The sequence below is a fragment of the Solanum lycopersicum genome, chromosome 1, assembly GCF_036512215.1.
Source record: "Solanum lycopersicum chromosome 1, SLM_r2.1".
NCBI classification, from domain to species: Eukaryota; Viridiplantae; Streptophyta; class Magnoliopsida; order Solanales; family Solanaceae; genus Solanum; species Solanum lycopersicum.
Window position 1 is genome coordinate 5,458,763 of NC_090800.1, and position 17,155 is coordinate 5,475,917.

General features: G+C 29.0%; 2 protein-coding genes across 4 annotated transcripts; one reads left to right on the plus strand and one right to left on the minus strand.

Annotated features, from left to right (window-relative positions):
• Positions 1 to 1,904: 1,904 nt before the first annotated feature.
• Positions 1,905 to 4,641, plus strand: CRCA (protein CRABS CLAW). The gene is made up of 7 exons (XM_004228801.5): positions 1,905 to 2,061; positions 2,604 to 2,732; positions 2,819 to 2,906; positions 3,457 to 3,505; positions 3,914 to 3,989; positions 4,107 to 4,170; positions 4,430 to 4,641. Exons 1-6 carry the CDS (start codon positions 1,933 to 1,935, stop codon positions 4,155 to 4,157), a joined length of 522 nt encoding a protein of 173 aa, XP_004228849.1. The 5' UTR covers positions 1,905 to 1,932; the 3' UTR covers positions 4,158 to 4,170; positions 4,430 to 4,641.
• Positions 4,642 to 6,542: 1,901 nt separating this feature from the next.
• LOC101259276 (probable 6-phosphogluconolactonase 2) lies at positions 6,543 to 10,210 on the minus strand. Of its 3 annotated transcripts, none has more exons than XM_010325954.4 (4): positions 10,071 to 10,210; positions 8,773 to 8,951; positions 8,546 to 8,681; positions 6,543 to 7,535 (listed from the first exon to the last, which is right to left on the minus strand). In XM_010325954.4, exons 2-4 carry the CDS (start codon positions 8,943 to 8,945, stop codon positions 7,044 to 7,046), a joined length of 801 nt encoding a protein of 266 aa, XP_010324256.1. In that variant the 5' UTR covers positions 8,946 to 8,951; positions 10,071 to 10,210; the 3' UTR covers positions 6,543 to 7,043. The 3 variants fall into 3 exon arrangements, with proteins under 3 accessions (XP_010324256.1, XP_010324300.1, XP_069152771.1); XM_010325998.3 differs by having other exon boundaries at positions 9,042 to 10,117; XM_069296670.1 differs by lacking the exon at positions 10,071 to 10,210 and adding an exon at positions 9,773 to 9,982.
• Between the last annotated feature and the right edge of the window lie 6,945 nt (positions 10,211 to 17,155).

Genomic DNA, 17,155 nt, shown 5'->3' on the forward strand with positions numbered 1-17,155 from the left:
TATTTATACTAATAAATTTATTTAAACAAATTAAATTACAAATTTTATTATTTAGATATAATTTTTTGTTTTTAAAATATGTGTTATTTAATCTATTTATTATTAATATAAAATATTATAATCCGACTAATATGCTAATGTTGATGTATGAATTTAAGAACAATTCATAAGTAAGATATTGCCTCTTAACGAAAGTCCATTAAACATTACACAAGTAATATATATATATATATATATATATATATATATATATATATATATATATATATATATATATATATACACACACATATTCATACACACATCTCGAGTATAAAAATAGTTTAATTTATTTGGCAATATTTATTTTATATTTTTTATTTCACGATGAAGAGTTTTTTAAAAATTTATTGATACAAAACAAAGTTTAATAAATTTCTCTATTAATCATTATAGTTGTGTGACCTTTTGAGATATTAACTCCAATTTATTAAGATGAAAATTATTTACTCTCAAATAATTTAAGTGAGAAATAGTGCATGAAAATAAAAATTTTATTCTCCTAGCTAGTTAATAATGTTATAAAAAATAATATTCTCCGTTTAATTATCTACCTTGACTCAATTACATGAAATAAAAAAATTCATAATAATTCTAGGGTATAATTGAAAAGAATTTTTTTTGTAAACATTTAAACCACACACAAAATTAGATAAAAAATAATGAACCAAACACTTGATAAAAATAATCCTTCCATTACTAATTCCCGCAGTACCAATCCCTGCATTATTGATTTTTCTACCAAATCACCCTTAAAAGTATTAAGTTTTAGACAAATTCAAAAGACCAAAGACATAATTGATGAACTATTTTGGATCTACCTTCGAAGATAAGAGATCGTTTTTGTCATTTTCTCTCAAAATCTATTTAATTTATATTTTAAAAGTCAAATTCCTTTACCCACACTTCCCTCACATCTAATAAGCAAGAGATTGCCATTTTTTTCCTAAATCAAGGACACTGACATTAATTTAGACACTAGCATAACACATCATATAATATCAAGAACCTTTGGGTGAATTGAATAACCTAAATATATATAATTCCATATTATAATGTTAGTCACAAAAATTATCATGCTTCTTTCACATTATCATACTATATTACGTATTTAATTTATTTACTTGATATAAATATTAAATACGGATAATTTCTTACAAATATGATACTATCCATGGTAGGACCAATTTTTGAAAAGACCTACTCCTTACCAATAGAAGAATTCCGTTAAGAGTTACAAAGTACACTTGATTTATATATAAACTAAAAGTTGAAATCACAAGCGAGTTTAATTTATGTGATATATTTTTTTAATATAAAATAATTTAATTTTAATTTTCCAATTAATTAATAATAAAGAAGCTTTCATAATCACATGGATGTGTGATGCATTTAAGCTCAGAGTTTCAAAAAAATATCATTTAACATCTAAATGATATATAGCAAGTTTAAGATTACTCATTCTAATTTCTTTCTTAAGCATGGTGTTAATTGAAATTATTACTCTCTTCGTAAATCCACTTTTATTTGTTCATTATATTACGTCCCTTTTACTTGTATAGTTTAATAACTCAAGAAATGATTTATAATTCCTAATTTATTCTTATTATGAACTATAGGCCTTTTCCAAAATATTAACTATATATAAATGCTAGTTTAATAAATTGACGTTACATTTATTATTTTAAAAATATGTTAATTTAATACTGAACAAGTAAAAAATGAACATCTATTTTCGAGGAATAGTCCAAAAGAATAAATCTAGCTAGATACAAACCCCAAAACCCTATACCTTTTGCCTTTTATTTTACTCTCATCTTTGAACTTTTATATATATATATATATACACTCTTCAAAGTCCAAAAAAATATATATACTTGCCTACTTATATATATGTCTTCCTCATCTCCTAATTCCTCTTGTCTCAACTTATTGGAATCTGCTGATCATAAAATTAACACCATGGATCCTTCTGAACATCTTTGCTATGTCCGTTGCAGTTTTTGTAACACTATACTCGCGGTACGTATTATTATTATTATTACATATTTAACAGACATATCTCGTTGAATTAGTCCTTTTTTTTCGATAAAGGGCAATAGAATAGAAAGACATGAAAGTTCAATAGAAAGCTACTATGATTGTTTTCTTCTTATTATATAAAATATGATTTGACTTTTATTTATATATAGCATAAGATAAGAGATAATAAATCTATTTTGTCAAATCACATGCTATATATATAACTATCATTTCTCTCATTCTTCACTTTTCAACTTTCTATTTTTCATATTGTCAACATTTGTTTTTTTTTTATTTTATATATATATATATTGACAATGTAAATATAATAATAAGTCATTATATTGGTGACATGTAGTAGAGGTTAGTTGTAGGTAGTAACGAAACTAGAATTTAAAAATATGATGTGAGGCTAAGACGATTCGACAGTTACTATATGTACATATAAAAGTATATTTTGAACTTTTAATATATAATTTTATTTTTTAAATTGTCCATGCATATAATTTATAAGGTATTTGTCATTTCTTGGTTATAAATAGGTGGGAATACCATGCAAGAAGTTGTTGGATACTGTGACAGTGAAATGTGGGCATTGTGGTAATCTTTCCTTTTTAAGTAGTAGACCTCCAATTCAACCACAATTTTTTGATCACCAACCCATTCTTCAGGTAATTATTATTAAAATTACTTTAAATAATTAATTAATTTAATTTCCATTTTTCATTTTTTTGTATATGTTTTCTTTTTGTTAAAGCATCAAGATTTCTTCAACAATTTCAAGAAGGGACAGTCTTCATCTTCAAGTGAACCATCATCTCCAAAGGCACCTTTTGTTGTAAAACGTAAGCATATATATAATTTGTAACATAAAAATTTACTTATGTGACTAAACTATTTCTTGTCATCAAACTTTGCCCCAAAAAGCATAATAATTAAGTTACTAACTAAACAGTTTATTTTTGTAATAATAGTTATTATTCAACTTTGCCTAAACACTAAAAAGATAAGAAATTAGAGAAAAATTAAATTTCTTAGTTAAACAATAATAATTTCATGCTAATCTCATTTATTTATGAATTAGCGACATAAAGTCCAATTAATTAGGAGCTAGTTAGTTGCAGCTAGTTTAATATATTTTTTTCATAGTAAATATCATATAATAAAATGTCTCTTTTATCTCTTTATAATGACTTACTTCAATATTTACGCAAAGTTTGAGTGATTTTTTTTAAAAAAATATAGTAATTTTCATGTTATTCTTTTTTCTTTTACAAAATATAATAAAATGACTATATATAAAGTAAAAATTAAGTGATCATCGATACAATCAACCCTCTATTAAGCTTATTATATAAACTAATTTATGTTTTTTTTTGTATTCTATGGTTGAAGCTCCTGAGAAGAAGCACAGGCTACCATCTGCTTACAATCGGTTTATGAAGTAAAACATCATCTTCATGTTTTTATTGATATTTTTTACGTGTAATAAAAGACCGCTAAACACTGTCTACTAGTAAATTTACTTTTTTTTAAAAAAAATCATTTTCTTATTTTCATTCAGTTTAATTTTTAAATGCTCATAGATTATATTCCCTCAAGTCTCAAATTATTTTCTCAAAATAATTGCCACTTTAGTTTTTCAAGAAAAAAGTAATTAATTTTTTTTATATTTTTTATCCTTAATAGTAATTGTTTTTCAAAATTACAAACAAGATTATAAATAGTCATATACGTATTCTAATCAATATTTTCCTTAAGGAGAATGTAAATAAAAAAAAATACATGTTTTTCATAAAATCATGATTATTTATTTAAATAATTATTCTTAATTTATTTAATTATTATAAAGGGATGAGATACAGCGTATTAAAGCAGCACATCCACAGATACCACATAGAGAAGCTTTCAGTGCAGCAGCTAAAAATGTGAGTTAAAATGATTAATTTTTTTGAAATTAAAGTTTATTACATTAATTATTTTTTTATAGCACATATATAATTACAAAAAATAATATAATATAATATAATAATTTTTTCATATAGTGGGCTAGGTACATTCCAAATACTCCAAATGGGACCTTGGCTGAGAAGTGAGAACTACAACAATGTAAGATTTTATCATTATTTTGATTATATTTTATCATCAAAAGTTAAATGAATTTAAATATCGCTTTTTTGATATTTTAAATTGTTAACTAGTAAAATTTATAACATTTTTTGATGTTTCTAACAAAATAAAAACATATATTTGAATTTACACTGAAAATTAGTTAATTTGATCTTGATAAGTTCTTTTTATTAATTTCTTATATATAATGTATGGTGAAATGATTGTCTAACATAAATATTATTTTTGATTAATATAGGTTAATTTAGCTTTGGAGGAGTGAAGCAAAATTTGGAATTTATGGAATAATTCTACTTGCACTGGAAGAAAATTAATATTTATGGTTGACTTTAATTTGGAGACCTTTTTAATTATATATCATGGATGATTAGTCTCTAATGTTTGCTATTTTCAAGTTTTGTACTGAAAAATTTATCCCTATAATATATTTGGTTTCTAGTTTTTATTTTATTCTGCTCATTTTGATTAATAATTTTACTTTCTTTAATCTAATATTCTCATTTTCTCCTTTTAGTTATGGAAGACCTCTCAAAAAAATTGAAAAGAAATTTATGTTTATTTAGCTTTATTAGGATAATATGATAGAAGTCCAACACAAAATTTCTACATTGATCCCTTTTTATTTAAGAAATAATTGTTCGAATAATTTCTTCTAAAGACTCGTTCAATAAATAGAGGAACAAAATTTCCATAATGTTCATATGCACTCGACATGGAATAGAGGGATAGGGGAAGATTGTTTACATTAACACTATTTTGTTTTTATTTGAATTAAACGGAGTGATCAAAATTATAGGAAAAATCTTTTTGACCAGAATAGCATTTTACCTATATTATTTTATCTTTTTGAATATTTTTATCATTTTAGCTTTAATATCTTTTAACTAAAAATAGAAAAAAAAATTAGTTTATTTTAAAATTAAAAAAGATATTCTATTTTTTTTTAATTTTATAGCTATATTCTGGCCAAATTTTCTGGCAATTTAGCATTACCCAAAACAATAAAGCAAGATAAATGATATTTAAAGTGATAAATAATCTTATCGATCAATCAAGGTCAAAATCATGATTAGCCTGTAATTGAGATTGAAATAAGCACATGATCAAACATATACTCCATCCAGAAATAATTGTCAGATTTAGATGATATAATTCTCTCAAGAAAAATTTAATATAATATGTAATTTGACTAATATAGCCCTAGAAATAATTGTCAGGTTTATAACAATAATTCTAATGACTCTAACATTTAAAGACAAATGAAGTTTATACAGAGAATAAATACAGAGAATGGGCTTTTGGTATACGAAGAATGGATATTTACGTGCTACTACTCTAATGACTCTTAAAAAGCTGTACTTAGAATGGTTGATATTTTATTGAAAATTGCAAAAGCGACCTTTTATTAATTAAAGTCTTCTGTAACTTTAGCTCAATAATTATTAAAATGAATAATTATTAAGGATAGAATTGGAAAAAATGAGCTAATTAGTTGTTGATTGTTTAAATTGACAATTAATCTTGAACATCTATTTTTACTACACCTAATGATTATTTCTGAACGAAGAGAATACATTTTTAAACCAAACTAGAAACACTAGTAAAAGCCCTTGGGAAAGAAAAATATGAAGTATTTAAGGTCAAGAAAATATAAGAATAACATGAACTCTTGATATACCTTCGATATGTAGTGAAATAACGCTACACAGTGCATATTCTTAGATTAGATGAAAATCATTGGTGTGTTTTTTATTAGTAATCAAAAAGTTGTGATTACTGAGAAAGTGATTTAATTTTTCTTTCATATTGATTAAATATTTGAGATAGATAGTGTGCTCTAATTTTGATTCATTGTGACGTCCCTGATATTAGCTATATTTTTTATTTAAAAATTTGATAAAATTGGGAGCGGTCAACGTTATTGCTGAGTACAATTTTTTTTAAAAATTCTATACCGATTATTTAATGTTATGTATGGGGTTTACGTGTAGGAAAATTGTATGAAATAATAAACTATTAATTCAAACTAAATGTTATAGCCATAGTTTCTTCTATTTGTAATTCGTAGCAAACATTCCATATTTTTTGTCATCCCATTTGTATACCGAAATATACAAATGTAGGACCCATTTGTATATCAAAATATACAATTAGACCGAAATATTCAAATGCAGAACCCGTTTATATACTGAAATATACAAATGCAGGATCCATTGTATACCGAAAAAAATACAGGACCCATTTGTATATCGAAATAATGAAGAACCTACCTGTATACCGAAATATACAAATAGACTCAAATACATATTTTCATGTATATGCATACCGAAATATATAGATTAATAGCCATAGCAAATAAAAAATTTGTTATGAAGCGCAATTATACAAACTAATGTTTGCTAAACCTAAAAATTTTCAGTTGAGTCATCGTAGTACCTTAAAACTACCCAACTCTACATAGTCTTAAAACCGCCCCCATAACCTTTCTAAGTATCACATTTTTCTAGGACTCTTCAAAATGCTGAATGAAACCATTTGAATCCTCCAAAAATAGTACATTTTGAAAGAATTCGATAATAGTGTGACAATTTTTTTGAAAAGTCCGAACAACATAGGTCATCGTCTTTTCATATTAGTTCAAAGGTGGGTAAGGATCTATTATTGATGTCCCCTTGCATAAGAATAGGGAATATACTTGATCCATCACAAAAGGTCAATAACCACACTAAATTAAGAAAAGATGGAACTACAAAATCCTGACAAAAGATTAGAATGTACTAAGTTCCACATGCTTTGTGCCCCCATATTGTTGTACATTTTGTTGACAAGAGGGAGCTTGTAACCCTTAGGCCCTACTCTGAAAATCTTGTGCAATCTAGTTTTGAGGCTGCTGCTTTATCCAGATACCATACTAATTTCCCTTTATTTGGCTGGACCATCTTTGCAGGCGATGACGGAACGTCAGGTCCGACATCATCAATTGCCAAATGTGCAGCCTCTGCTTTGCTGCTTCCAGTTACAACCACAGCCACATTAGAAGCAGAGTTAATGACAGGCAAAGTAAAAGTAATCCTCTCCGGAGGTGGCTTAGGTGAGTCGGTAACAAAAGTTACCCATTCGTCTTTCTCATCGAGTATGGAGTGATCAGGGAATAGAGATGCAATGTGACCGTCAGGTCCCATCCCGAGTAAGATGAGGTCAAACTTGGGGCAGTCACTAACGTCTGAAACGCTGATTACACGAGTCCTTACTAGCTGTCTAATTACAAACTCATAGTCTTCAGCAGCCTTCTCAGCTGTCACTGTGTCGTTAATCGAATGTACATGGCTTGGAACTATAGGGACCTGAAAAAATGAAAACACAAGTGAGTATTGCCTTCAATGTACTATCATACAACCACGATTTCACCTCCTTAGTCTCTCTTTTTTCGTTCGTTTAAGTAATTAGAGTATTGTGGATAAGAAGAGGGAAACTTTACTAAAAGTCTATCATTTTTTTCAATTCCTTCACCACTCGTCTCTATACCATTAAAACAGATCGATGAGACTCGTATAACAATAGTTAACACCAGAAAAAAGTATAATGGCCGTACAGAATATCTAAACCTGGCCATCAAACTTCATAATTGTATATACAATTGCGAGTCTTTTCACATTAAGTTGATTGTTGCACTCGAGCAATTACAACAACGGATTCAAAGTCCGAGATGTGTGGTAAATTAACTAGACAATCATATTCCTTGTAATTGAGATATGGCTAAGGTGGATACAATATCGGAACAAGAATGATGGATTTATCCTACCACAATCAATGATAAGCAAAACCGTATATGGTTATACGTCATAACTATACTTCCAGGACAGAAGATAGAAATATGATGTCAAAATACACAAACCAGGTAAAAAAGAAAGAGGAGATAAGTGAACAGGTAACAGTACACTTTCGTGTTTGATACTTTTCCACAGCTAGCAGATTACATAAAGGTACTCGAAAATGTTAGACATGACTAGCACGAGAAGTCTACATGATATTCGTAAATGACCAAAGAGATGGACAGGCCTAAAAGGATAACAAGAACACAAAAGCTTGGAAGATACCCTGCATTTTCAAGCCGTATCATACGTGGACAATTTTAACATAAACTAATTCTTCCACAAGGATGTTGTGATCGTACTCTTAGAGTGAAATATCGAGATCTGACTATTGTAAACTCCATCATCCCAAAACAATTTCTTAGAAGAGATCTATTTTAAAGATCTCATGACAAAGAACACGTCTATAATGAATCACAACCCGTACTGAGGCTCACAACTACAAATACTGAGCAGAATAAAGTTGAAGTCGAGACGTTTACCTTAGACAAAAAAACATCTTTGGCTAGCTTGTAATTACTATCAACATGATTCTTCGCCACAACACGTTCGTCCACCCAAAATATATACCATTTGGACCAATCAACAGTCTTGCTGTAAGGGACTTCACATAGTTTTCTGCTTCCTCCAAGTTTTCAAACATATTTACACAATCTTATAGTAAAGGCAACAGAACAAATATGAACAGATAGTGAGTGTGCTTACGTACGTAATTAAGCTAATGAGGGATCCACCAGATAACGCGATGGCAAATACTCCCCTCTCTTTCACAGAAGCTTCTGAGAGTTCTGAAATATAGTCTGCTAGATCAGTGCTTAGTTCATCCAAATACTCGTAAATCTTCACCTCTCTTCCATCTTCTTTAGATCCCGAAAAAGCCATCGTTCACTGCACAAATCACAACATACAAGAAGTCAACTACAATTGGGACCTAACTAGCTCATGAAGGTAGAATTGTCCAAGTCCATGTAAGTATACCACCAGTCTATTTTCCCAATTAACGTGAAACTCTAACCCACTCTAGCACCCCGGTTCACGCCCAGGCCTCAATCCAAGCAAGTCGGGGCAGAATTTTTCCAGTACATTTCTACTAGCATCCTGTAAAGATGTGACACTCAGGTCTAACTCAACCCCAAAAACTACCTCAGGCTAGAATTGTCCAAGTCTATATAAGCAGACCACAAGTCCATTTTCCCAACTAACATGAGACTCTGACCCACTCTAGCACCCCGTTCACCCCCAGGCCTCAATCCCAAGCAAGTCGGGGGAGAAATTTTCCCGTACATTTCTACTAGCATCCTGTAAAGATGTGACACTCAGTTCTAACTCAACCCTAAAAACTATCTCATGCTAGAATTGTTCAAGTTCATATAAGCAGACCACAAGTCCATTTTTCCCAACTAACATGAGACTCTAATCTACTCTAGCACCCCATTTACGCCAAGGCGCAACTAGAGTGTGGAGCGAAAGCCCAAACAAAAATGAACATGACACTGATACCATGATACCATGTAAAAGTATGACAATTATTGTCAAGTGCATATGAACGAATCACCCTTCCATTCCCCAACCAACGCGGGATCTAGCCCACTATAACACCTCTTTCACACTCAAACAACTGGAGCTGGATCGAGAGCCCAAATTTGACGAATACATGCACAACAATTAGTCAAAGTACAAATTTCAAGAAAAGTCTTAAGCAAAATTACAGCTTCTTTTTCTGAAAAATATCATTGTTCTTCTTGAAGTAAGTCACTAAGAAAGAGTTCAACAGTCAACCAAACATGACAATATAGTAAACCACATAATTAATAAAATATACAAAATCAAACAAGCAGTGCATGTATAATTTAAAACAAACAAAAGGGAATTAAGCAAGTAAACTAAAAGTGTAAAAGATAAAAAAGGGAACCAAAGATAAAATATAAAAAATCATGGAAATCATATATACAATTTTTTTTTGAAAAAAAAACTGAAACCAAGACAGAGAGAGACAGAGTGTCTTACAGAGGAGAAGGAAATTAAAGAGAAAAAGGGAAAAAATGGGTCTCAGCAATTTCTGAATCTATATGTATAGATAGACTTATACATCAACACCATATGGCATAAGCTAATTTACTACTCTTCATAATGTGGACCATCAATTTATATCTAAAAGCTAACCAAAATTGTCATAACTACTGCTCTCTCCGTTTTATATTAGTTATTCATAATTATAAATAATATGAACAGAAAATAATCAAAAATATCTTCAAACTATCTGAAATAACTTAAATATATCATTGAACTATATTTTGGCTCAAATATACCCTTTCCGTCAATATATAAAGATCAAAAATACCCCTCTTATTAACATAATCAGTTAACTTATTTAGACTTTCAAAAATATTAATTATGGAAGAAAAATAATTTTTCATTTATATGTCTATTTTTTATTTAATAAATGAACAAATAATTTAAAACAAAAGAGAAATGTAATGATTTGATCTTACCTAGTAAAATAAGAAAAACATGAATCTATGTTCAATACGGAATCAAAGAATCTCCCTACTTTATATTAGTTATTCACATTTATAAATAATATGAATGATTTTACTAATATGTCTTCGTATTCATTTTTTTTAAAAAAGAAATTTTTAGAAGTTTATAACTTATTTAGGCTTTCATAAAACATTAATTATAAAGATAAAACGAATTTTTATTTATTTATCTATTATAAATGAACAAGTAATTTAAAATGAAAGGGACATGTGACAATTTGATCTTAGCTAGTAAAACAAGAAAAACATGAATACGCAATTAACGGACCCCCCCCCCACACCCACCCACCCATTCATTTGTGACACTCCTTTCTCATGGAGTGAAAGTTTCAAATCATAGTTAAAGCGAGTTAAATTAAAACTGTGAGCACTTTTACACTATACGTTTGAGGTGCCTTATTTGATAACTATTTATAATAAGATGAACATTTAATATTAAACGGAAAAAAAATGATGAGCACGTAAGTTTTTATGTTAAGATTTTAAAAATGATAAATGTAAAGTAGTGATATTAAAAAGTATCGATATTAAACTTATGACTCGCTAAATATAGCAAATTATAAATTTGTTTTTTTTCTTTAACGTTAAATTCATATATATTATCTATTTAACAATAAATAATATATAAAAATTTAATTAATTAAAAAAACTAATATAAAAATTTAAATTTTATTAAAAAAATTAAAAATAAATTTATAAAATTTAAATTCTCGATTCACCCATAAATCTGACACATTTCACCTGGATGTGAAATGACTTTTGGATATGACATACAAGAGAATTTACTTTGTGGGGTTCCTCGTGCGTGCGTACAGAGATCACGACAAAATAACGCACAGAAGACTCTCTCAAGTAAATGGATTATGATCTATGTCGGAAAGTTAAAATTAAAGATTTGTTAATATTAATGAAATCGATATAATATAAATATGTATGTTTATATATATTTAATTTTAGGTATGTATAAATATTAAATAATTAAATTTGTATGTAATTAAATAAATACATATATGTCTTATTTGACGTTTTACTTGTAATTACATTATATGCAGCATTCTACAATACATGATGTCTTATTATCTTACGTGTATTATAATAATGTAAGATATATATGTATACATGTTTAATTTTATAAAATCTTTAGTATTTATATTTACACTCCAATTAACAAAAATAAATGTCAGTTGAATCAAAGTTAATTTTTTACTTTTACACGCTTAAAAGAGCGTATATTATTATACTTTTTGTCAAGCCAGCGTTCAGATGGCAAAGTTTAGCAAATTACAATATTCAGATAGATATTGGGACGATCAATAATAATTGAAATATATATTACTCTCTGTGTCTCAATCTATATAATGTTTTTTTATTTTAAAATTCAAATAATTTATCTTTGATCATAAATTTTTCATATATCTTTTAATTATTTTGAATTTGTAATTATTGTGACTTATAATACCTTTTACGAAGTTTACAAATATATAAATTTTATTTTTAAAAAATTGAAGATTTCACGAGCAAACTTCTAAATCAAACTTAAACTGTTTGGCTCTCAAAAAACAACGGAAAAAGGTACAGTTGGGATATCACATAAATTAAGACATAAAAGATAAATAAAAAGCGTCAGGTTCGAATATTCCTAGATATTATGCCTAAAATCTTTTCGCGGAGGAAATGAAACACATGTTTTTAATTTGTACTACAATGATAAGTGAGTTGGACCATTTTTGTTTGAATATTTTAATATATGCAATGTGGTGATTATCTTGAGATATATTTATTAGTACTAATGTCTCACTTGTTATAATATTTTTAGTACTAAAATGTCTCACTTGTTATATAATCATTACTAAAGAGATAAGCTAATTCATTTGCTATGTTGAGTCAAGCAAATCATTTACCTTTTATGGATATATATTGATGAACATTTTGTTTAATGGGTTCATGTGAACCTATTGCTACTTGGGGTCAATTAACAATTTACCTTTGTTAGCTAATACAAGTTCTATGAGAGAATAGGCATGGACTTGTCTTGTTGTTTTCTATTGTATGGTTGCTTTAAATGCATTGTTGTCGTCTTTTTTGTATGAATGCATCACCCTTATAATGTGAAAATGAATTATTATGTCATTTCAATACATAACGATGGTTTTCTAATATTTATATTGGAGTTTTACTAATTAAAATTTGTGTTGAGTAAGATCGTTAAATAAAAAGTATTTTCTATCATAATATTTCAATACTAATAGTTCGAACTCAAAATCTGAAATTATGGTTGGATGCATTCCATTATTTAAAGTGGTTTGTATCCTTATTATGGTTGGATGCATTCTATTATTTAAAGTGGTTTGTATCCTTACTTTACTTATCTATTTGACGAAATAGAATGAACAACTTTTTATTCTCGAATTTTCTGAATTTGATTCAGTCAGCCTCATGACATAATCGAGACTTTTGATTATCGACAAATGCTTCACCAAAAAGACCTAGAGTTTTTCAGTTGTTACCTAGATGGAATAAATTAGCATATCATCGCGCTACTAAACGAAGAAGTCACTATATGACTAAGACCTCAACCTTTTGATGTCATCATGAGTGTTTCTACTTTCACAAGAACCAAACTTATGTCATCTTTCATTGTGTTTAGGCCTAAGTCATCTCCAACCACTCAAAGTTCTCCGCATAATTCATTTAGATACCTCAACTAATCCTTGTGCCAATTGAACATTTTATTTGTTCAAAAGTCATTCCTATTAGACACAAAATGGTGACATGGCAAAAAGCGTGTAGTTCACTTTCCTTGAGCGCGTTAATTTATTAAAAATAATATTTTTCTTTTTTTTCTTCTTAATTTATACCCCTAAGGTAATTTTTTTTAAAAATAATTAACAAAAAAGAAGAAGAACAGTTGTCTTCTTCTTCCCTATTTCTATCAACCCCACCCCAACCCCCATACCCATGCACTAGTGGTTATCTTCTTCCCCCCACCATTCTAATGATTTCAAAATTCTTAGTATCAGTGGTTATCTTCTTCCCCCACCATTCTAATGGTTTCAAAATTCTTAGCATTTTGTTTCATTTATAAATTTTTTGGAGAGATTTTTTTCTCTATCTTTCTCTACCTAAAAAACGAGATGAAGTAAAAAGTTATAATTAATAAAAAAGCTGATGAAAAAAAATTGTCGGGTTAAAGATGGAACTGTACAGGGAGGGGAGGATCGCCATTAATGGAGTTAGAGGGAAATGTATGTTTTGGATTCCAGTTGAAGGTAGGGAAGTGGGTGTTTAAGTTTTACTTCTTCTTTTTTCTTTTTTTTACTCTATAATATAATGTTTAAATAATTTTTTGGATTAAAAAATAACACATGTCATTATTTAATTGGTCAAATTGATATGTCAGAGCGAGTGTATTTCACACATCCTTTATTTTTTGTTTATTATCAGAAAAATGTTCAAATGGTTCAAATTCAGAATGACTGAAGTGTTCAATAGGTAGGACGTCTAGTTGAGGTGTCTAAATGAATAATCGAAACAAGTTTGAGTGGCCGCATATGACTTTGGCCATGTGTTTATAGACAAAATATCATAGCAACCATCATTTTCTTTAGTTCATCACCACACACACCATCAACGGAAATAAAATAACAAACTAAAAACAAAACAAAAAAGTAGAGGAGGAAGAAATGATGAACACATCAAAGGTAATTTTGGAATCTGATCCATCATTTAAAAAAAAAAAAAGAAGTAATGGAAAAATAGAGAGAATCGAAAAATAAAATATATTATGTATCTTCATTTGTAATATCATTATAGAGAATACTATAAACTCTACGATGATCATTAAATATCTAGTTTTCGCTAACTTTTTTTTTCCATGCTTACTAAGTAGTAGAGTTTTATCATTACAATAGGATCGATAAGGTAAGGTCTTGCCCCCTTGCTTGTACTCTTCTTCGAAGGTTCTTTTATTTGTTAATGAAAATTTCTTAGTATATATATATATACTAAAGAAATTACATAGGGTTAGAGATTTGATATTTAAAAGGTTCTTGTGAAAATCTTGGAAAAGAACTCTGAAAGGACAGATTCTCTCCTCTTTGGAAACTCTTTTTATGTTTATCCCTGTTCATACATAGAGCGAATCGGGGTTGGGAAAAAATAGTCAAAAAACTCCTCTCGAGTCCGTCTCGGGACTCTACTCTCTTCCTTGCCTTTCCAAGGAGCCGTAAAGGCTTAGAAGATTTCCATCGAGTCAACCCGTCAAAGCCAAGGATCATGTAGAAGGATTGAAGAGTTGAAGAAGTTGGAAGAAGAGAGACCGGAAGATTCTTATTTATTTTATATAGTATTTTTTTTATTTTGTAATGGGCATAAGCCCTTGTCGCTTTACTTCCTCATATTTTATTTTGTATGTTTAGCTTAGGACAGGTGAACGGGTCAAAACCCAAAACAGGTGGGTCCAATTTCGGTCAAGGCGAACAGAACCCGGAGTTGGACCCAAAATCTCTTTCTTTCTCTCCCTCTCTTTGTTAGTTGTTTTTTTTTGTTTAATGCCGTTAGTTTAGGATTGGAAGACTCCAAACCCCATCGAACGCCTTCTATTTTGTCAAAACTTAAAACTAAAAATTAAAACTTCAAAACGATTAGAGGTTTAAATTTGAAAGACGCTTAGAGTTAAGTTTAAAAGGTTTAACTTTAATGGAATCTAAAAATGATGAATATGTCAAGACTGGTAAAGTTTGTTTAAATAGAAATCTTAAAAGTTCAAAGATTTGCAAACTTAAAGTTAATAAAATAGTCAAATAAGTTAATCGCCGGTAAACCGTAAGTTAGCAGAGTGTCTTAGGTGCCTTACACCTTCCTAAGACATTAATATGAATCCTGAACCTCCTTAAAAATGTTTCAAAAACAATTTTTTCTGTTTAAGTTGTTTAGAAACAAAGTTTTCTTGATTTTTCTTAAAAATAAAGTGGCGACTCCCAAAAGTCGAAAATAACTCTAAAAATAAAACAAACTCTTTTTAAAAAATACTTTTCGATAAAACATCATTAATGATCGGTTCAGAGATGTTATCGTTGGTCACTAATTATTTTGTTCTTCGCTTCATTTTGCATGTAAAATCTGTTTGAGTTTGCCAAGAACTCACATTTTCCTCTCATATAGTGAGTCATAAAGACTCGTATTCCCTCTCTTTGAGTTAGTCAGCCGAAAATTGACGAGTAGATCCCGGATGAAAGAATTTGAAGCGGAAGAAGTCGAACATGTTGAACTAAAGGGCCCATTTTTATTTTACGCATATATTTTGTTATGTTTTAGGCCTAAGCCCTTGTCGTTTTTTATTTTCTGTATTTATTATTTATTATTGTATGATTAGTTTAGGACAGGTACAATGAAAAATGGGTCAAAAGCTCAAAACAAATAAGTCCAGATATCGATCCAGGCAGACAAAAATAGGATTCGGACCCGACACACTCTCTCTTTTTACTTTCCCGTGTATTTATTTGTTGTTGATTGCCTCTAGTTTTAGGGTTATAAATTTACAAACCCCAGCAAAGCGCCACTATATTTAACGGTTTAAATTAATCGATCGACTAAAAAGACTTTAAAATGACTTAAATAATTTCGCGAAATAAAATAATCCACTTAGATAATAGGTTAGTATCTTTACATTTCTAAACAAATTTTCAAATCAAATTAAAGGTAGACAATTTTTAGCCAAGTAAGTTAGTTATTGGACAATTGCAAGTTAGCAAATATTTTAGGTGTTTTAACAGCCTTCCTAAAATATAAATAAGAATCCTCGAACTCCTTTAAATTTTTCAAAAATAATTTTTCTGTTTAAGTCTTTTGAAAACTAAGTTTTCTTGAAAATTAAGTGGCAACTCTGAAAAAGTCGAAAACTTGTAAAAAAAATTTTTTGAAAACGTTTAAAACAGTGGTAAGACTGACTTTATTGTATGGGGCAAAGTGTTGGCTAATAAATAACTTTCATATTCAGAAAATGCAAGTGGAGGAAGAATATTGAGACAGATGCATGGGCATACTATGAGAAACAAGATTAGAAATGAGAATATCCACAACAAAGTAGAGTGACATTCAAGGTGGACAAGTTGAGGGGGAAAAGGTTGAGAGTGTTAGGGCATTCAGAACTATGTTGTTGATATTATGATTATATGTATTACAACATTTTTATTAGTTGTCATGTTTTCTTCACTATCACTTTTTCTTTTCATTACTACTTTGAGTTGCTTCTCTTAATTCGAACGTCTTTCAGAAATAAGCTTTCTACATTCACGTTAAGGTGTGAGTACACGATTTCCTCCCCAGACCTAGTTTATGAGACTTCACTGGATATGTTACTATTGTAATGTAACTCAAAGAGGGAAAAATAACCAAATTATCCAAAAGAAATTCAAAAAAATAAGAGATCTTAAACCCATCTAGGAACTTGAGAACTAGGACCTCGACTAGGAGACTCGACCAACAAAGTGGGACCCTAGATCCAACTTTGACCTCGGCACAAGATATGACCCAAATTTCGACCCCAACCCA